The 22,831-nt window shown below is 44.2% G+C and overlaps 1 protein-coding gene across 1 annotated transcript in view; it reads left to right on the plus strand.

The window, feature by feature from the left end:
* Positions 1-22,831, plus strand: part of LOC138363051 (cytoplasmic phosphatidylinositol transfer protein 1-like) — a 68,474-nt gene that overhangs the window by 25,763 nt on the left and 19,880 nt on the right. Inside the window, exons 6-8 of the mRNA XM_069321895.1 lie at positions 9,566-9,664; positions 14,117-14,272; positions 22,524-22,667. Coding sequence (XP_069177996.1) covers positions 9,566-9,664; positions 14,117-14,272; positions 22,524-22,667 — 399 coding nt within the window. The remainder of the gene's footprint in view (positions 1-9,565; positions 9,665-14,116; positions 14,273-22,523; positions 22,668-22,831) is intronic.

Consider the following 22,831-nt stretch of genomic DNA (forward strand, 5'->3'; position numbering starts at 1 on the left):
AACAGAACCAGGTCTATTCTATAAATTCATAAACAACAAATTGCAGGTAAAGGATAATATTCAGAGGTTGAAAATGGGAAATAGATTCACGGAAGATGAAAAGGAAATGTGTGAAACACTAAACGAAAAGTTCCAAAGTGTGTTTGTACAAAATGAAATCTTTAGGGAACCAGATACAATAAGAATTCCAGAGAACAACATAGAACACATAGAGGTGTCTAGAGACGAAGTGGAAAAAATGCTCAAGGAGCTCGGTAAGAACAAAGCAGCTGGCCCAGATGGCGTTTCACCATGGGTTCTGAGAGAATGTGCATCTGAGCTCAGCATTCCACTTCACCTGATCTTTCAGGCATCCCTGTGTACAGGAATCGTAGCAGACGGGTGGAAACAGGCTAACATAGTTCCAATCTACAAAAGTGGCAGCAGGGAAGACCCCCTCAATTATAGACCTGTATCATTGACAAGTGTAATAGTGAAAGTATTGGAAAAACTAATCAAAACTAAATGGGTAGAACACCTAGAGAGAAATGATATAATATCAGACAGACAGTATGGTTTTCGATCTGGAAGATCCTGTGTATCGAATTTACTCAGTTTCTATGATCGAGCCACAGAGATATTACAGGAAAGAGATGGTTGGGTTGACTGCATCTATCTGGACCTAAAAAAGGCTTTCGACAGAGTTCCACATAAGAGGTTATTCTGGAAACTGGAAAATATTGGAGGGGTGACAGGTAAGCTTCTATCATGGATGAAAAATTTTCTGACTGATAGAAAAATGAGGGCAGTAATCAGAGGCAATGTATCAGAATGGAGAAATGTCACAAGTGGAGTACCACAGGGTTCAGTTCTTGCACCAGTGATGTTTATTGTGTACATAAATGATCTACCAGTTGGTATACAGAATTATATGAACATGTTTGCTGATGATGCTAAGATAATAGGAAGGATAAGAAATTTAGATGACTGTCATGCCCTTCAAAAAGACCTGGACAAAATAAGTATATGGAGCACCACTTGGCAAATGGAATTTAATGTTAATAAATGTCATGTTATGGAATGTGGAATAGGAGAACATAGACCCCACACAACCTATATATTATGTGAGAAATCTTTAAAGAATTCTGATAAAGAAAGAGATCTAGGAGTGGTTCTAGATAGAAAACTATCACCTGAGGACCACATAAAGAATATTGTGCAAGGAGCCTATGCTATGCTTTCTAACTTCAGAATTGCATTTAAATACATGGATGGCGATATACTAAAGAAATTGTTCATGACTTTTGTTAGGCCAAAGCTAGAATATGCAGCTGTTGTGTGGTGCCCATATCTTAAGAAGCACATCAAAAAACTGGAAAAGGTGCAAAGACATGCTACTAAGTGGCTCCCAGAACTGAAGGGCAAGAGCTACGAGGAGAGGTTAGAAGCATTAAATATGCCAAAACTAGAAGACAGAAGAAAAAGAGGTGATATGATCACTGCATACAAAATAGTAACAGGAATTGATAAAATCGACAGGGAAGACTTCCTGAGACCTGGAATTTCAAGAACAAGAGGTCATAGATTTAAACTAGCTAAACACAGATGCCAAAGAAATATAAGAAAATTCACCTTCGCAAATAGAGTGGTAGACGGTTGGAACAAGTTAAGTGAGAAGGTGGTGGAGGCCAAGACCGTCAGTAGTTTCAAAGCGTTATATGACAAAGAGTGCTGGGAAGACGGGACACCACGAGCGTAGCTCTCATCCTGTAATTACACTTAGGTAATTACACACACACACACACACACACACACACACACACACACACACACACACACACACACACACACACACACACACACACACACACACACACACACACACACACACACACACACACACACACACACACACACACACACACACACACACACACACACACACACACACACACACACACACACACACACACACACACACACACACACACACACACACACACACACACACACACACACACACACACACACACACACACACACACACACACACACACACACACACACACACACACACACACACACACACACACACACACACACACACACACACACACACACACACACACACACACACACACACACACACACACACACACACACACACACACACACACACACACACACACACACACACACACACACACACACACACACACACACACACACACACACACACACACACACACACACACACACACACACACACACACACACACACACACACACACACACACACACACACACACACACACACAGAGGCAGAAAGAAATTTTGAAAAAGGGATTGCGGACAAATGTAAAACAGAACCAGGTCTATTCTATAAATTCATAAACAACAAATTGCAGGTAAAGGATAATATTCAGAGGTTGAAAATGGGAAATAGATTCACGGAAGATGAAAAGGAAATGTGTGAAACACTAAACGAAAAGTTCCAAAGTGTGTTTGTACAAAATGAAATCTTTAGGGAACCAGATACAATAAGAATTCCAGAGAACAACATAGAACACATAGAGGTGTCTAGAGACGAAGTGGAAAAAATGCTCAAGGAGCTCGGTAAGAACAAAGCAGCTGGCCCAGATGGCGTTTCACCATGGGTTCTGAGAGAATGTGCATCTGAGCTCAGCATTCCACTTCACCTGATCTTTCAGGCATCCCTGTGTACAGGAATCGTAGCAGACGGGTGGAAACAGGCTAACATAGTTCCAATCTACAAAAGTGGCAGCAGGGAAGACCCCCTCAATTATAGACCTGTATCATTGACAAGTGTAATAGTGAAAGTATTGGAAAAACTAATCAAAACTAAATGGGTAGAACACCTAGAGAGAAATGATATAATATCAGACAGACAGTATGGTTTTCGATCTGGAAGATCCTGTGTATCGAATTTACTCAGTTTCTATGATCGAGCCACAGAGATATTACAGGAAAGAGATGGTTGGGTTGACTGCATCTATCTGGACCTAAAAAAGGCTTTCGACAGAGTTCCACATAAGAGGTTGTTCTGGAAACTGGAAAATATTGGAGGGGTGACAGGTAAGCTTCTATCATGGATGAGAAATTTTCTGACTGATAGAAAAATGAGGGCAGTAATCAGAGGCAATGTATCAGAATGGAGAAATGTCACAAGTGGAGTACCACAGGGTTCAGTTCTTGCACCAGTGATGTTTATTGTGTACATAAATGATCTACCAGTTGGTATACAGAATTATATGAACATGTTTGCTGATGATGCTAAGATAATAGGAAGGATAAGAAATTTAGATGACTGTCATGCCCTTCAAGAAGACCTGGACAAAATAAGTATATGGAGCACCACTTGGCAAATGGAATTTAATGTTAATAAATGTCATGTTATGGAATGTGGAATAGGAGAACATAGACCCCACACAACCTATATATTATGTGAGAAATCTTTAAAGAATTCTGATAAAGAAAGAGATCTAGGAGTGGTTCTAGATAGAAAACTATCACCTGAGGACCACATAAAGAATATTGTGCAAGGAGCCTATGCTATGCTTTCTAACTTCAGAATTGCATTTAAATACATGGATGGCGATATACTAAAGAAATTGTTCATGACTTTTGTTAGGCCAAAGCTAGAATATGCAGCTGTTGTGTGGTGCCCATATCTTAAGAAGCACATCAACAAACTGGAAAAGGTGCAAAGACATGCTACTAAGTGGCTCCCAGAACTGAAGGGCAAGAGCTACGAGGAGAGGTTAGAAGCATTAAATATGCCAAAACTAGAAGACAGAAGAAAAAGAGGTGATATGATCACTACATACAAAATAGTTAAAGGAATTGATAAAATCGACAGGGAAGACTTCCTGAGACCTGGAATTTCAAGAACAAGAGGTCATAGATTTAAACTAGCTAAACACAGATGCCGAAGAAATATAAGAAAATTCACCTTCGCAAATAGAGTGGTAGACGGTTGGAACAAGTTAAGTGAGAAGGTGGTGGAGGCCAAGACCGTCAGTAGTTTCAAAGCGTTATATGACAAAGAGTGCTGGGAAGACGGGACACCACGAGCGTAGCTCTCATCCTGTAACTACACTTAGGTAATTACACTTAGGTAATTACACACACACACACACACACACACACACACACACACACACACACACACACACACACACACACACACACACACACACACACACACACACACACACACACACACACACACACACACACACACACACACACACACACACACACACACACACACACACACACACACACACACACACACACACACACACACACACACACACACACACACACACACACACACACACACACACACACACACACACACACACACACACACACACACACACACACACACACACACACACACACACACACACACACACACACACACACACACACACACACACACACACACACACACACACACACACACACACACACACACACACACACACACACACACACACACACACACACACACACATGAAAAAGGTGACACCCCTAGGGTCAACACTTGCAGCAGAGGAGCTCCAGCATATTTCAACAATCCTAAGTATTGTAGTACAGGTTGATGGTAGTGATTGGTGTCCCAGAGAACATAAAGGTATAGTGCTCTTGAAAAATAGGTGAGATAACAGGAAAGTGCTAAGGGAAGTGAAAAATCGGATGAGAAAAAGTTGCCCTAGTGTTTACAGTGCAGAGAAGAACATTCAAGATGGCCACTGGCAAGGGGAAAAACAAAACAGAGCTTGATTTTGAGGGATTCAATGAAGAAAACATTGATATTAGCAGTCTACATAACAAGTTGGTAAATTTAGATACTATAGTGAACTCTCATGTAGAAATAATTAGTAAATTGAAAGAAAGTAATGACCATTTGAATAGCAAAGTTTTATGTCTTGAGGGTTTAGTGAAAGACTTGCGCAAGGATAAGAATCAATTGGAAACAAATTGCAAAGCCATGGAAGAAGAAAATAAACTCTTAAAAATAGCTTTGGAAGAAGTTAAAGTAAATTTAAACATAAATGACTACAATAGGTTAGGCAAGGAAATTCAACAGGAGAAACAGCTTTTGTCAGCACAGATGGAGGAAGTTACACAGGGAATAGAACAGTGCAAGAAAGATATGCAACTCACTTATGCACAAGTGGCCAAGGAGAAGGAAAAAATAGAAGAAGCAGTAAAGGAAGTCAAACACTGCAGCAACCAAGATAAAACAAACATTAGGCTAGAAGTGAGGAAAGAATTGGCATCTAACCCGAAGTTGGTGCAAAACACAGTTGATCGGAGTAAGTCCCTGATCATTTTTGGCTGCAAAGAAAAGGCGATAACATCTAGGTCAGAAAGAGCTGTAGAGGAAGCTAAAGTAGTAGATAAAATTGTTGGCCTCGTGGAAGGTCTTACAAACAGAGAGAATGTGTGCGACTACAGGAGAATAGGCAGGTACGTAAAAGGGAAAGATCGACCTTTGAGGATCACCCTAAACGGTGCCAAACAGATGGAAGAAGTACTAAGGAATGCTAGAAAATTACAAAGGGATGAGGATGGGAAAGGGTGGTCATTAAGACGAGATCTTTCAAAAGAAGATAGAGAGAAGCTGAAACTGAACCTCACCGAGGCAAAACATTTAAATGAGAGCAGGAATGAAGAAGAAATAAATTCTTTTTTCTACAAAGTGATAGGGGTAGGCAAACCAGTAAAGTGGTACATAAAGGCAAACCAACAAAATCAATAGAGAGAGGGGGAGTGAAGAATAAGGAGAGGGGGAACAAGTTCCTGAAGATTGCATACACCAACATAGATGGAGTGAGATCGAAGATACTGGAGTTAAGTGATGTAATACAGCTGCAGACACCAGACATTGTTGCACTCACGGAGACAAAACTTGAAGATGTAATTTTAAATGAGGTCATATTCCCAAGGGGCTACTCAATTTGGAGACGGGACAGAAAAATTAGGAAAGGCGGTGGCGTTGCTGTGCTGGTAAAAGAACACCTAAAGGTGAAGGAAATAATGACTGCCAATCCACAAGAAGTTGACATAATAGCACTAGAGATCTGCTATGAGGATGATAAACTAATGATGATAAATGCATATAGTCCACCGCCAAGCAGCACATGGTCAAAGGAGGAGCTAGATAGTAAACGTCAAGGTCTTATAACAATAATGAGAGAGATTATAGCGAGAGCGGATAACGATAGATCACGACTGTTGATAGTCGGTGACTTCAACTTGAAATCCATAGACTGGGAAGCATATGAAGCTAAAACAGAAGATTTTTGGACCTGTAAATTTGTAGACCTCATCCTGGAAACATTCTTGTATCAACATGTTAAACAAGCTACGAGGATGAGGGAAGGGGACGTTCCCTCCATGCTAGATTTGATATTTACCAGGAAGGAGGAAGAGATATTTGACATTCAGTACCTTCCTCCCTTGGGTAAAAGTGACCATGTCTTTTTGGGAATAAAGTATGCAATGCATTATAAGCTGGAAGAAAATAAGGAGGTTGAAGCAGTTGAAAAACCAGACTTCAGGAGAGGACATTATGGTGACCTTAGAAATTTTTTTAGTGAGTATAATTGGACAGACTTGATGCTAGGCAAGGAAGTGAATGAGATGTATGTCAAGTTTTGTGAAATATATGATAAAGGCACAAAAAAATTTATACCAAAACAGAGATGCAGAACTAGGAAACAGGATTGGTTCAATAGAAATTGCGAGAGGGCTAGAGACCGAAAGACACAAAAATGGAATCAATACAGGAAGAGGCCGAACCCCCAAACATACCAGCGATACAAAGATGCGAGAAACAACTACACGGCAGTGAGGAGAGAGGCAGAAAGAAATTTTGAAAAAGGGATTGCGGACAAATGTAAAACAGAACCAGGTCTATTCTATAAATTCATAAACAACAAATTGCAGGTAAAGGATAATATTCAGAGGTTGAAAATGGGAAATAGATTCACGGAAGATGAAAAGGAAATGTGTGAAACACTAAACGAAAAGTTCCAAAGTGTGTTTGTACAAAATGAAATCTTTAGGGAACCAGATACAATAAGAATTCCAGAGAACAACATTGAACACATAGAGGTGTCTAGAGACGAAGTGGAAAAAATGCTCAAGGAGCTCGGTAAGAACAAAGCAGCTGGCCCAGATGGCGTTTCACCATGGGTTCTGAGAGAATGTGCATCTGAGCTCAGCATTCCACTTCACCTGATCTTTCAGGCATCCCTGTGTACAGGAATCGTAGCAGACGGGTGGAAACAGGCTAACATAGTTCCAATCTACAAAAGTGGCAGCAGGGAAGACCCCCTCAATTATAGACCTGTATCATTGACAAGTGTAATAGTGAAAGTATTGGAAAAACTAATCAAAACTAAATGGGTAGAACACCTAGAGAGAAATGATATAATATCAGACAGACAGTATGGTTTTCGATCTGGAAGATCCTGTGTATCGAATTTACTCAGTTTCTATGATCGAGCCACAGAGATATTACAGGAAAGAGATGGTTGGGTTGACTGCATCTATCTGGACCTAAAAAAGGCTTTCGACAGAGTTCCACATAAGAGGTTGTTCTGGAAACTGGAAAATATTGGAGGGGTGACAGGTAAGCTTCTATCATGGATGAAAAATTTTCTGACTGATAGAAAAATGAGGGCAGTAATCAGAGGCAATGTATCAGAATGGAGAAATGTCACAAGTGGAGTACCACAGGGTTCAGTTCTTGCACCAGTGATGTTTATTGTGTACATAAATGATCTACCAGTTGGTATACAGAATTATATGAACATGTTTGCTGATGATGCTAAGATAATAGGAAGGATAAGAAATTTAGATGACTGTCATGCCCTTCAAGAAGACCTGGACAAAATAAGTATATGGAGCACCACTTGGCAAATGGAATTTAATGTTAATAAATGTCATGTTATGGAATGTGGAATAGGAGAACATAGACCCCACACAACCTATATATTATGTGAGAAATCTTTAAAGAATTCTGATAAAGAAAGAGATCTAGGAGTGGTTCTAGATAGAAAACTATCACCTGAGGACCACATAAAGAATATTGTGCAAGGAGCCTATGCTATGCTTTCTAACTTCAGAATTGCATTTAAATACATGGATGGCGATATACTAAAGAAATTGTTCATGACTTTTGTTAGGCCAAAGCTAGAATATGCAGCTGTTGTGTGGTGCCCATATCTTAAGAAGCACATCAACAAACTGGAAAAGGTGCAAAGACATGCTACTAAGTGGCTCCCAGAACTGAAGGGCAAGAGCTACGAGGAGAGGTTAGAAGCATTAAATATGCCAAAACTAGAAGACAGAAGAAAAAGAGGTGATATGATCACTACATACAAAATAGTTACAGGAATTGATAAAATCGACAGGGAAGACTTCCTGAGACCTGGAATTTCAAGAACAAGAGGTCATAGATTTAAACTAGCTAAACACAGATGCCGAAGAAATATAAGAAAATTCACCTTCGCAAATAGAGTGGTAGACGGTTGGAACAAGTTAAGTGAGAAGGTGGTGGAGGCCAAGACCGTCAGTAGTTTCAAAGCGTTATATGACAAAGAGTGCTGGGAAGACGGGACACCACGAGCGTAGCTCTCATCCTGTAACTACACTTAGGTAATTACACTTAGGTAATTACACACACACACACACACACACACACACACACACACACACACACACACACATACACACACACACACACACACACACACACACACACATACATATACATATACATATATATATGCAGAAAATCCAGAGAAATATGAAACGAGGTGAACGTTTCGGCTTGTTAAAGCCTTTGTCAACACCAAACTGACTAGAGGAGAAGGGAGAAGGGGAGGATATATAGGCCAACACCTGACCAACCCATCCCTAGGGAAAGAATTAACCAGAAACAAGTATAGCTTAGCTTAGAATGGTCAAAGAGGATTAAGCGGTCAGAGAATAAGGATCCCTCCTTATTCCCCCCCTCTGGCATCCCTCCGTCCCTCCGGTCGGCATATTTTTGCGTGTTTTGATGTCCAGCCTAAGAACTAAAGGCGTGGGGGGTCTGGGGGCTCCCCTTTCCCCCTCCCAAGGAGGGGGGGAGCTGCGCAGACAGCGGCGCGGTGACGTATGACGTCATGATCGTTTGCTCGTCTAGGGGAGTTCTATCCACTTGTTCGGCTTTTGGTAGCAATATTTTCACTAGAGTAGGATGTTTTGGGATACTTACCTTTTTGGGTGCCAGACCCGGTCGATGGCAGACATAGAATGCTTCCAACCACACGGGAGTTTCTATAGGCCATTGCTCCCCTTCCCTCTTCTGAGGGGGCCAGGTTCTGGCTCGTGGTCCCTGGTAGGCCCATATACATGACTGATGCCAAAGTCTGACATTAGCATATCAGCCTAGTAAGCTCTGGGGAGCCTCCAGGTCTCACCCAGAAAATGGCGTTTCATTACATTCAATGCTGGTTTTTTGGGTGGTCATTAACAACATTTTATCAAATTTTTTCAGTGTTTGAATATAAACGAAGATGAGTTAAAGCAGCGAACAGTTGATCATGTGGACATCCTAACTGATCCAGTTGATGAGAGGCACTACAAAAAAGAAGAGGTGTGTAGCTATTTACTAATTGTATAAAATATTTAGCAAATTAAGTTTTGTATGTGCTTTTCCTATAATACTGTAATGGTATATATATACTGTATACACAGTAACTGTTTTCTGTAAAAATTATAGTAAATTTTTCATATTTATTTAATGTGATTTCTTCTTTGTTGTACCAGAACCTCTTACTGTTAAACTAAATAAAGATTATTTAGAATTTCCTGTAATTTGCATATTTTGTAGATATTTGCTGGTACTTCTCTTGTAGTCTTTATCACTGAGGATTCTCCTCATGTGCATACACCATTACATTTGTGCAGTACTGTAATATAATGGCTTGAATAATTTTTCCTTCATTTGATGACGACACACCCACACACAGTTGGCCTTCCCACCACATTCCAAACACAAATGCTATAAATGATGAACAACAGAATGTTTGTTATGTGGTATGATGCAAAATGTGTTCAAAATGTTACATAATTGAGGCGTCATAATGTCTGATCATAGTACAGTGGTACCTCGCATAACGATCGCCCCAAAAGGCGAACATTTTGGGTAACGAACGGCCCGATCGGCGTCAAATCGTCCCGTATTGCGAACGCTCATTTGAGTAATGTCAACACCACATGGTGGGATCGCGCTGCTTCTTGTACAACATTCTCAGACGCCTCCGACGATGCACATAAATTATGTTCTTGTTTAATGATGCTAATGATGCTGGGATATAAAGGGGTGACTGCTGAGATGTTGCAAAGCATTGACGTTTTTGTAAAAAAAAAAAGAAATGAAATTTCTGAAATACCTGTACAACAAATGTCAAAAAGGTTCGTTCGGTGTTCAGCAGGTAGGCTACTCCATTATAACAATCTTTTTGTTTCAAATGTGTTCCATTTTTGTATTTGTCATTTGTCTCTCAATAATGGAGCAGCCTACCTTTCATACACTGAACAAACCATTATGACATTTTCCTTTCTTCAAATGTATTAAATATTTATTTTTCATTTGTCTTATAGCAAAAGGTTCATTCGGTGGTTAGCAGGTAGGCTGCTCCATGTTTCTTACAAAAAAAAAATGTAAATAAAAAAAATGAATTTTGAAAACCAGATCAAATGTCAAACAGGTTCGTTCGGTGGTCTACAGGTAGGCCGCTCCATGTTTCTTAACTAAAAGAAACGAAAAATAAAAAACTGTTCCAACAATTTGAAAAATGGACAAATGCCATAAAGGTTCATTCAGTGTTTGCCGGGTAGGCTGCTCCATTATTGAGACATAAGTGACAAATACAAAACAAATGGAACACATTTGAAACAAAGAAAGATTGTCATAATGGAGCAGCCTACCTGACAAACACTGAACGAACCTTTTTGCTATAACAAATATGAAAGACAAGGGCTGCTGGCTGGGTTAGTACTGTTTGAGCAACCATTTGTGGCACACGTGCCTCTGGCTCCCAAACACCTGTTCGACATGGTGTTAAAAGATTGCGCTCAGTCGGTGAAATTCAGACCTTATTGTTTGAAGAACATAAGGGTCATAATATTGGTGAAGCTAGGCCCAATAAGGACTTAACACACCGGTTGGATGCAAGTGATACAGCACCTATGAGGACGACACTGTATTGTCGTCCTCTCCAAGCAACAGCCTGGTGGACCAAACTCTTACAAGTCAACCCTGGCCTCGAGCCGGGCTTGGAGAGTAGAACTACTCCCAGAACCCCATCAAGCGGGTATCAAGCAGATACAACGAGAGTATCCAGTTGCAGCTCTGAGCCCCACCCTTGCCATCTCCAATTTATATAGATGATACATAGATGAATCGTTTTCTGCGTTCAGTGATGATGCATCTGATACAAGTAGCATAGATGAACAGTGTTAGTGGCTTCCATGGTGGTGTTTTCCATAGATATTTTCAAGAATACCTGAATCTCTTCCTGATTGACGGACACTCTTTGAGGCTAGCTGAATCTCTTCCTGTGTGGGACCTTACAAAGCGATCTTTTCAAGACTACCTTACAATTTGAGCTTTTCCTATAATTGTTTCAATACTACCTTATGCTTTACAAGCTTTGCTACATACCACCTACAAGTACTAAAGCCAAGGGTGCACGCGAGTGCGTTATTTGCAAGCACACAGAACGATGAAACAGGAAGCGAAAATCTATCTGTAGCTGGTGTAACGAGAGCAAAGCCGTGCTGTGTACCATGGACTACTTCGTTGATCATTACGTACCTCCAAAGTACTGAGTGTGTAATACAGTGTGTTACTGTGTAAATAGTATGTGAAACTGTACATATTGTAATTTTAGTGAATTTTTACCACGTAATATTGTGACAATAAACATTTATTGTGGACACAATACTGACACATGTATCACAGTTCCATGGAACATTATGAACATTCTACTGTGCACATATTGTAAAGGTCACCAATATGCATCATATATGATAAAAGAAACCAATAAAACTGCATTGGAAATACATAGAACAATTATTTGAAAATATATTTGTGGCAACACGCGGTGCATGAATGGCCTGTGTGACCGTGTCTGGGAGCTTCACACACGGGCGACCAACCCCTGATGACTTCACAGCGCACCTTGTCCACGTCCTCGCAGCCAAAGTAAGTGGAATTTGGTAATTATTTTTACATAGACATGTTCAGGGAAGGTAAATTATCATTTTACAAAGAAAAATGATTTTTTGGGAAAACTTGATGTCATGCACACTGGAGGAATTTCACAATAAACACAGTGCATCACAGTGGGTAAATGGGGACATTTGTTTTGTATGACGTCCGTTTCACATGACGAACACGGAACGGATTAAATTCGTTATTCGAGGTACCACTGTATTTTGAAATCGCATATCAAAACAGCTAATGTGGTTTGATTTTCTTGTCAATTTGTTTACAGGCAAACCTATCATTATTCAATGGTACCTTGGTTTTCGAATTTAATCCGTTCCCAGAGACGGCTCGTAAACCAAAAGTTTGCAACCCAAAACGAATTTTCCCATAAGAAATTATCTAAATTAAATTAATCCGTTCCACACACCTAAAAATATTAATTTTAAAATACATTTTATACAGAATACTATTTGTATTTTTCATTCACAAAGCAATCAGGTATAAATATAAGCCATAATAAAATAAGGGAATATAGTATTTAACTGTACAGTACTTTACCTTTACTGAGGACTCTTGGTGCCGTATGGAAGACGGTGAGGACGAAGGGAGAAGCGGTATTGGTGTGTGGGGAGGGTGAAGAGGAGGTGAGACCATCCCCTGCTTGCCTTAAATGCTTTCATATCTGCATCACTGGTTCCAGATTTTCCTTTCACACATTTCAATGCCTCTGTTATGTGGCAGCCACTTAGAACCGGTTAGCTAGTCACAATATGTCAGTCAAGTATTCAGTCAAGACCAGTCACAGGCAGTCATAACCAAAGGCAGTCATGCAGTCACGTTGTGGTAGCAACCGGCTAAGCATTTATGGTCAGTCACACATTTACGGTCGAGTCATGCATTTACTGTCAGTCACGCATTCACAGTCAATCAGCCATTCACAGTCAATCAGGTTTTCACAGTCACAACCAGTCAGTTGTGACTGTGATACAATAAGTTTAACCCTTAAATACAATAAGTTTAACCCTTAAACTGTGCAAATCATACATGTATGTAGGGAAGAATTTTCACCAAACGGCGCACTACATATATGTATGATTGAGTGGTCTCGTTCACGATTTTAAAAGTCCCGCAGCTACACGGGTTTCACATCAGCTTCTTCTGGGCTCTTGTAAACAGACGCCATTTTTAAACAAAATCATGGGCAAATTTCAGGTATAATTCCTGGTGTGAATTCTGGCAACATTCCCAGGTGTAAGAGCATCAGTACTGAATGAGCAATCAAGGCTGGCGCACGCAGCATGAACTAACAGCGTTGCTGTTCAGTTTGTGATCACAGCATCTCCTAAAAATATAAAAAATATATGTAACTGGTATTATTTAGCGACGATAGTATTACAGAAGACCCCTGACTGTGATAAAAATGACCAGGTTTCTGCTAATAGCAGAATTGTTGTGATAATTAGTGCTGTGCTTTATGGTGGGAGGGAGATAGCATCTGCTGATTCTGTGTGGGTACATGTTACTGTCTTCATTCACCATACTAGCTCAGTGTCCAATGCTGAGACTTGGACCAGACGAAACCCTTTTCATATACAATTTGTCAAAAAAGTTTGATTGAACTCGAACGAGTTTTCATTTATTGCATATTTTGAGCAAATTTGGAATTGACGCCCCCTTTAAGCACATTTGCACAGGGGTACAGATTTTAATTTTCCAAATTTGCACAATACGGGCCAACTGAACTTAAACATGTCACTAATATTGTCCCAATAATATACATTTATAATGAAAGCCATAGCCTAACAGCATTATAATAATTGTTATTTTCAGGATCCTTCTGCTTTCAAATCCATGAAAACAGGCCGTGGCCCTTTAAAAGATGGATGGCGTGAAAGGTCAGACATCATCATGTGTTCTTACAAACTTGTTGATGTTTCATTTCAAGTGTTTGGGCTTCAAACAAGAATTGAAGATTTTGCACACAGAGTAAGTGGATGATTTTTAGATTTTTAATTTTTATTTGTTTTAGTCCAATTAATGTGATGTACTGTACAGGCATTTATACTAAATTGTGATTACACTTTTACCTTCACATTGTTTTAATAACCAGTGCTCAGCACATGAATTTCAACCATGAGGTTCCAGTTAACCTAGCACTTTAGGTGCACACCAGTAACACTTCTTATTTCTGGGGAAAGTCCTGTCGGCTCTGGAGCTATCCAGGCTGATGTGCTAATGTCAGACTTTGGCATCAGTCATGTGTATGGAGTTCTGTGGGCCTACCGGGGACCACGAGCCAGAACTTGGCCCCCTCACAGAGGCACGAGGAGCAATAGCCTATAGAAACCCCAATGTGGTTGGAAGGATCTGACTGCCTAACCCAGTCTGCCATCGACTGGGTTAGGCACCCAGAAAGGTAGGCGTCGCAAAACTGTTCAACTAGTACACCACTACTACCACACCACAACTAATACACCACTAAACCCCTATTCTGGTGAAAATTGCTACAAAAAGCTGAACAAGTGGATAGAACTCCCCAAACAGAAACGAGCAAACGTGTATGACGTCACACGTTGCTGCGCCGCCATCTGCACAGCTCCCCCCCCCCCTCTCCGGGAGGGTAAAGGGGGAGCCCTAGACCCTTGTGCCGGCCATCCACACCCCAGTTCTGAGGCTGATGCTATAGGCAGAAGTCGTGTGCTCTGGCTCCAGTGGTTGTTTCAGCACTGTGCCTTGTGTGTGGTGACTGTCTTCTAGGTTGTGCGCGAGCTGGGAGTTATTCTTTGGTACTCGGGTAGCATGCGCCTAAGACTCTCTTCCCTAGGTGCTCAGTAAGTACTGCCCTTAGGGCTTGGGGCCACCTTCCACAAGTTCCTTGGGTTCTGCCTCTGCTAGGCTGTTTACTGCTTGGTTTTTGGCTGCCCTTTGTGTGCTAGGGTGTTCTGTCTTCCTTGTTCACCTTAGGGTAGGGGGCAGTTTGCACTGGTAAGGGACGCAGGGTACTGTGCAGCTTGTTTTCACAAATCATAGCGGCTGGCTTTGTTCCACCTGGGTACGCTGTGCTCTTGCGGGGTTTTCTATTTCTTTTTGTTTGCCTGCCTGGTGGGGAGGGGGGGGGATCTGCCTTGGTTGTTGCCTCTTGTGTATCAGGTACTCTTTTCTCTTCCAGTGGTACCCCCGGCTTGGTCCCCGTGAGTGTACATGTCCCGGGGGGTTCAGTTTTTAGAAAGATATTTGGTAGACTAGGGCGCCGGTCAGCAGTACCCTGCCTGGGCTTCCCTGAGCATGAGTTCCGTCTCAGGACTCTGGGAATCCCTACGGGGGCGCGTTGGTCCGATGGATGTGACCCCTGAGTCCCCCCTTCGCTTTGTGCGAGTTCCAGGGTTGCTCTGTCACCTTGTTTCAGGGTGGCTCTCACTGTTTTTGCCTCTGTCTGCTGCCTGTTGGGTCAGTGGCACTGTCAACCCGGAGTCCTGCAAATTTTTGTTGCTTGTTTGTGACTCAGTTACCCAGTCTTATGCTGACTATGCGGGTGCAGGCAGCACGGGCATTGCACATTGGGATCAGGTGGTTGCAAAGTGCTAGGTTCTTTGCTTCCCAGGAGCCCCGAGGCTGCCCCATTTTGGTTGTTGTGACCAACACCCCCAAGCCCATTTTGGGCTTGGTGGTGTTGGTAGCTTCGGTTTTGTTTCTGTCCGCGCCCCCTTATCTTTCCCCTGCTGTGGTCTAGTCTGGTTCCCCCCCCCCCATCCTCCCTGCATCCGGATCCTCATCATCTGTGGGTTTGGGGAAGGGGCGGGGATTCGATGGTCGTGAGACTTGGGGCGGTCTCGGGGATTTCCTGTCTGGGGTAGCAACGGAGGCATTCAAGCCTGTTCCTCCAGCTGTGTTGTATGAGTTTGCCAGTGGGCTCTCTTCCTTAGTATTTATTCGGCTGCCCCAGCTTTTTCTTGTGAGGCTGGGGCATTGGGGGGACGGCTCTGCCCTGGGCCTGCCATGGAGGTTCCTGGGGCTGGGGAGAGGCTGACTTGGAGGGCTTTGGGCCCCATTTTGACCCTGCTAGGGTTTTTCTACCCTCTGAGTGGGGCTTGCAGTTACGGGAAGTGGTTTTTTTCCTTTCGGCCCCTCCCCGGGTTCGGTTCCTTGTCCCTTCGGGTCTGACGGTTCCGTCCTATTGATGGGTACTCTTCTCTGTTTTCTCACCCTTCTTCTCTGGGACAGGACTTCTTTGTTATTTCGGGGTCGTGTTCCCCCTCATATCGGGGTTCTGCATGAGCTTTGGTCTCGGGTGCGACTGTGCCTTTATGAGCCTTCGTGATTTTGTGCTTGCTTCTGTAGGATCTCGAAGGTTCTGGAAGGTCTTCGATTCTTTCCATATTATTGGAACCTCTGTCATCTTCTGGTGAGGCTTACCTCCAGTCCTTTCTAGGATTCGTTGGTCCTCTTCTGTGCTTCTTAGTTTTCGGTATTGTCTCGTTCTTTTGTACTTATGCTTATCTCTCCACGCTCTGTCTCGTCACTGCTAATATTCCTTAAATCCTCCTTGTTGGCGCCCTCCCTGCTGGGTTGGTCGTCTGGTTCGGACCTCATGCGTCCTGCGCATGCACAGTGGGAGTTTGTTTTATTATGGACGGTGTACATGTGTGGTGTTCCACGTCCTTTTCTCTCGTGCTTCGCCTCTCGCCCCTCTTCTCTCTTCTGTTTGGGCCCCCGTAGATACTGGGGGTGATCTGGATTACCGATATGAGGAAGACATCTAGTTTTTCTCAGCATACATCCATATTTCACTAGTGGTGCTCCTGGAATATTCTCGGCTACGATGTGTCGAGACACGTTAGTGAGGGAGCCGTGGGCCGAGGAGACAGCACGCTGGACTTGTGATCCTGTGGTACCGGGTTCGATCCCAGGCGCCGGCAAGAAACAATGGGCAAAGTTTCTTTCACCCTATGCCCCTGTTACCTAGCAGTAAAATAGGTACCTTGGTGTTAGCTGTCATGGGCTGCTTCCTGGGGGGTGGAGGCCTGGTCGAAGACCGGGCTGCGGGGACACTAAAGCCCCGAAATCATCTCAAGATAACCTCAAGACAACCTCAAGAAGTGTCTACGTTCTGCAGGTGAGTTTATGTGGTCGGGCGTCTCTTTCGGCCGGGTGCTGGTTCATGGGTTTTGGTTGTGCTGAGGATTGGTTGTGGCATTTTGTTTGGCCCATTGCGTGCTTCTTCCTGTGGCCTTCCTTGTTTGTCTGTTATTTGTTACATGGTGGGGCGTGGTCCCGTCGTTCATGGTCTTATCTTGGACACTCATTCCTTGCCTGTTGTGCAGTGCTTGGCTGAGCCAGGCACTTCAGTAAGTCATGTCATGTGTAGAAGGTCATGTCTCTCTTCGTTCCCGCTTTCTGCCTGTCTTCTTTGTTCCTTATATTCCTTCTACACTCTTGCCCCTAGCTGCTAGTGCTTGGCCTGTTTTTTCTGGTCTTTTTCTTGTGTTTTTCTAGTCTTTTTCTTGCATTTTTCCGTTTTTCTCCTTCTCTTCTACACATTGTTGTGTGTTTTATTTTGTGTTTCTTGGCTCTACTCATGCTAGGTTGGATTTTGTCCATGCTCAGCTCCCTGCTTTTGCACCTCCCCTGTGTTCGGCTCAGGTCCTGAGTTTTCATCTTCTCCTTGTGTGGCACTTTGTTTCTGGGTTGCCCTGTATGCAGGTGATTGTAACTTCCATTCTTCTTTTCCTCCCCTGCAGTTTCTCTTTGTTGGGCTGGGAGGTGAGAGGTTTTAGGCCCTGGCTCCAGCTTTTTTTTTTTTTTTTTTTTTTTTTTTTTGGTTGGGTGGTGCATTTTTGTTTTTGTGTGGTTCACGTCCTGGTTTGTTCTCATTCCTTCCTCTGTATTGCATGTGTCGTTCTTCCCTGCTGGGGCCGCGTTCACTGCTCCTGTGGGTTACGGTGTCCCTGCTTTTCGCTTTGTGTTTCGGTTCACGGTGCTCGCTTCCTCGTTGGCCTCAGCCTGGGCCCAGACTTTTCGTTTTTCATCGCAATTTTGTCCTTGCTGTTTTTGGCATCTGTGTTTCGGCATTTTTTCTGCTGGCGGCTTCTGGTTGTCATCCGTTGTCGGACTTGTTGGTCCTTCAGGGGCCCCGGGGGGTTCATCCGGACGAAGCGTTTCTGCTTGCTCGGGTTTGTTCTTTCTCGGCTTGCCAGGTTTGGGTTCCTGATTTTCTGGTTTGCCCTGCCAGTTGGCATTTTCATGATCTCGCATTGTCACTTCTCACGAGTCTCGCGTCGGAACCACAGTGTTTTCGATCTCCTGGGGAGCTCGCTAGCATTGGGAAGTTTTCTGTATTACACTCGTTCCATCTGGTTCCTTGCTGGCTTGGGTTTCCGGCTCTGCTTGCTCGGTGTTCGCACCCTAGGTTTTCCCCGTGGCTCCGCCTCTTTCTATGTTCGATAGGTCCATGGCGGGGCTGGTTCAGTTCTGCCTCAAGTCTCTCACCATCTGTTGGTGATCAGGTGGCTTTGTTGATGGTGTCCCACCTGCATGCTTCGTCTCGGCGGCGGTATGGGGTTTTATTGGCGGTCCTTTTTCTTTTTGTCCCTTACTAGGTTTGCTGCATTTTGTTGGCGTGATTTTGTCGTCCTCTTGTGGAGGTTCAGGGCCGTCACCTTGTCTCGCGTGTTGCTGGCAGTTGCATCGGTTTTGGTGTTTCCTCTACAACAATTCATGAGCTGTCTCTGGCCTGCTCTTGTGCCGCTTGAGCCGTACTGGTTCTTGGATTGGATGCTCTGTTTTCTCCTCGGTTTGTTGTGGCCCCTTCGGTTCTGGCTTGTTTTCCGAGGCTCTTTTCTTGTTGGCGTTGGCCTCTGGGGGTCGGATTGGGGTGCTTCATGCTCTCCTCCAGCACCAGGGTTTCGACTCTTGGTTCTCCTGATAGGTTTGTTCGCTTGCAGCCGTCTCTTTGTTTTCTGGCGAAGACTGACATGGCTGCTTTCCGGAGGGGTCCTTGGGTTGTTGATGCTTGGTTGGTCTGGCTTGAGTGCATCATGTGTTGTGTTCAGTTGCGGCGTTTCCCCGTTCTTTGCGTGCTGTGACCGGGGTCACGCGTTGGGCTGTTCTGGTTTCCCTTCTTCCCTGTTCCAGGGTGCGGTTCTCTCGCATCATCCGCAAGGTGGTTCGGTCCTGCCAGCCTGCTGTCTCCCTGTGCCCACATCATTCGTAGGTTGGCTATGCGATCCTTTGTTGCTGTTCCTGGGCCTTGTGGGGCCTGTGTGGCCTTGGGTTAGCAGTTGCAGTCTTTTGTCTCCACTTCGTGTTGGGGAGTGTGCGACTTCCGCCTCCCAGGTTAGGTCCTTCTTGTTTTTGTCTTTGGATAGGTAGCTCCGGGGAGCTGACAGGGTTTCCCCCCCCCCAGAAAACCAACGTTGAATGTAATGAAATGCCATTTTCTGGGTGAGACCCGGAGGCTCCCCAGCAACCCACCCTCCCACCGGTCAGCATTTTTTTTTTTTTTTTTGCGTATTTTTATATCCAGCCTCAGAACTGGGGTATGGATGGCCGGCACAGGGGTCTGGGGCTCCCCCTTCCCCCTCCCAGGGAGGTGGGAGCTACACAGATGGCAGCGTGGTGACATGTGATGTCATACTCGTTTACTCTTGCGTGGTTTTTCTTGTATTTTTGTTTTCTGCCTGGTGAGGGGTTCTGCCTTTGGTTGGTTGCCTCCGATCTATACTTAAGGTATATATCCATGTGTGTTCTTGGTTGTGCCCTCTGCAGGACCCCATGAGTAGACACATCCCGGGGGTTCAGCTTTTAGAAGTTTGCTTGGTAGTCTTCAGCGCTGGTTTGCAGTACCCTGCCTGGGCTTCCCTTAGTGTGTTACCAAGGCTAAGGGCCCTGGGAAACCCTGTGGGGGCTCCGTGGTCCAATGGCTGCAACCCTTGAGTCCCCTCACTTTTTGTGCGAGGTTTATAGTTGCTCTGTCCTCCTTGTCTCAGGGTGACAATTAGCGGTTGTGCCTCCACCATGCTGCCTGTAGGGTCAGTGATTCTTTTGACCCGGAGTCATGCGATGTTTGTTGTTTGTACGTGCTTCATTTCACCCAAGCTACTGGTCATGATATGAGAGTGCAGGCAGCAGCTGCATTGCATGCTAGGTTTACTTTGGTGCAACGCGATAGGTTGGTTGCTTTCCCGAGGCTGCCCCGTTATGATTTTCGTGACCCGGATTTGGGGAAAGAGAGTCGCTTCGACTTTGGTTCTGTCCTCCTCTCCTTGACCTTCCCCTTCTGTTGTGCATCCTGTTCCTTACCCCTTGCTTCCGGCTTTGAAACTTCTGAGGGTTTCTGTGTCGGGGCAGGGTTCTTGTTGGTGTTGAGACTCGGGCAGTCTCGGGGGTGTTTCCTTCCTGGGTGGTGGCGAAGGTATTCAAGCCTGGTCCTCCTGCCGGTACTTCTGGGTCTGACCAGTGGGGCCCCCCTTCCCTTCGTTCCTGCTTGTTCGGCAGCTCCTGCCTTTTCTTTAGAGGCAGGAGGGTTTGGAGGCCGACTTGGCCTCGGGTCCTCAGGGTGAGGTTCCGGGGTGGGGGAAAGGTTGCCTTGGGGGCCTTGGGCCTCGTTGGTCCCTGCCTGGGTTTTTGTACCTATGGGGCAGGGCTTGGTGTTACGAGGAGTGGGGTTCTCTTTTGCTCCCTCCTCGTACGAATTGGATTGGCATCTACCCCTCCCTGGGTTCGGTTCCGTGACCCCCAATGGTTCTTTAGTTCCATCCTTCCTGAGGTTTTCGGCCTCCTAATTTCTGTCCCATGTGGTGAGGGGAATACTTACCTCTAGGCTTACCTCTTGTGCGACACAGATTATGCTTTCGTGATGGTTCCGCGTTCCTTCATGTATGGATCTTTGTGTCATTACTGGGTTCTTTAAGAAGTTCCAGAGTCACCCTAGTCTGCAGACTGACCTCTATTATCTTTAGAGTCATGGCATGCGTTCTGTTTCCCCACGCTTGAGAGGCGAGAAGCTCAGACAGCGTTGCAGGTTCCCTTGGGGGCGAGTTTGAGCATCTCATTCCATGCTTGTTCGCCCCTGCCTTTTCGCTGGATGTTGGTATGATGCAGCTTCATGTGCAGGTTCCTTCCCTTTTGACTGCATTGGTCGCGGAGGATTTGCTCATGTAGGGCCTGTTGGCTTCGGCCCAGCGTTTCTTCTCCCTCCTCGAGCTGTCCTCAGACTGGCTTCAGGTGGATGTGGAGGCACTTGGGTCTGGGTCTGGTGCGTTACCCTAGGCGGTGCGTGCGTCGTTTGTGCTATTGAAGCTATTCGCACCACTCTTGCTGGATGCGATTTTGCGGTTTTCTGAGGGGAGCCCCTACGGTTCCTTGGAGCTTATCAGGCTAATGTATGTAATATTAGACTGGGACATTAGCTATGGAGTTCAGACCTACCAGGGACCAGCACCAGAACCTGGCCCCTTCAGAGAGGTTTCAGGGAGCAATGGCCCTGGAAAACCCTCTTGTGGTTGTGGGTTTTCCCTTATCTGCCATCGACCAGGGTTAGGCACCCAGAAAGGTAGGCATAACAAAACAAACCCCACATGGTAAGAAACTAAAACCAAAAAACGAACAGAGAGGTAGAAACTCCCTAGAATCCCAAGAAAACAAGCAAACATCACACTTTACTGCCGCGCCGCTCATCCGCGCAGCCTTCCCCTCCCCGGGGGGGCCCAGGACCTCACCTCGCTGGCTGCCTAACACTTTAGTTTGTAAGCTAATGTCAACTGGGACAGACTCTTCTCTGGCCTCAGTTTCCTAAGCGGTGTTTGCCTTCGTGGCGCTCACTGCTGTGTTCTTGTGTTGTGCGGTGGCCGGGTGTTCCTCATCAGTACCAGGGCTGCATGCGCTTTGGTGCTTTCTTCCCTAAGTGCCCTGTGAATACTGCCCCTGCATGACAGGAGTTATCTTTCCTGTCATATCTAAACTGCATATTAATTGTTCATTAATATGCAGTTTTATTATATTTGATAACCTACAATGGGATTTCAATGGTTACCACGACACAGTATAGTAATACTGTATATATTTTCTTTAGCATCTAAGTTTATATAGCGAGATCATTCCTTTGGCTGCATTAAGAGATGTTGGTCAGTTCATGATAAATGGCCCTAAAACTTGGTGCCTCAACTACTTCTTAATGTTGTTATATAGTTATCATTGTGTCTTTAACAGTGGATGTATTGTAACCTAATATCAATTTCAGGCCATTCGGAACATTCTACTTGTAGGCCACAGACAGGCTTTTGTTTGGATAGATGACTGGTATGGCATGACCATCGAAGACGTCAGAGATTATGAGTGTGGAATGCAAAAGGAAACTAATGAAAAAATTCGCTCTGCTCAACAGGTGAGAAATTTTATTTTTGTCTTCTGCTTTTAAAATCTGATTTTAAATTTATATGTGTATCTATGTTATACAGTATTGAATACAATTTATTCATCCATTTTTAAATTACATCTACATTAGTAAGTCTAGAATTCTGAGAATGGCTTGTTGGTCTGATATCTGAA

The sequence above is a fragment of the Procambarus clarkii genome, chromosome 10 (genome assembly GCF_040958095.1).
Source record: "Procambarus clarkii isolate CNS0578487 chromosome 10, FALCON_Pclarkii_2.0, whole genome shotgun sequence".
NCBI lineage: Eukaryota > Metazoa > Arthropoda > Malacostraca > Decapoda > Cambaridae > Procambarus > Procambarus clarkii.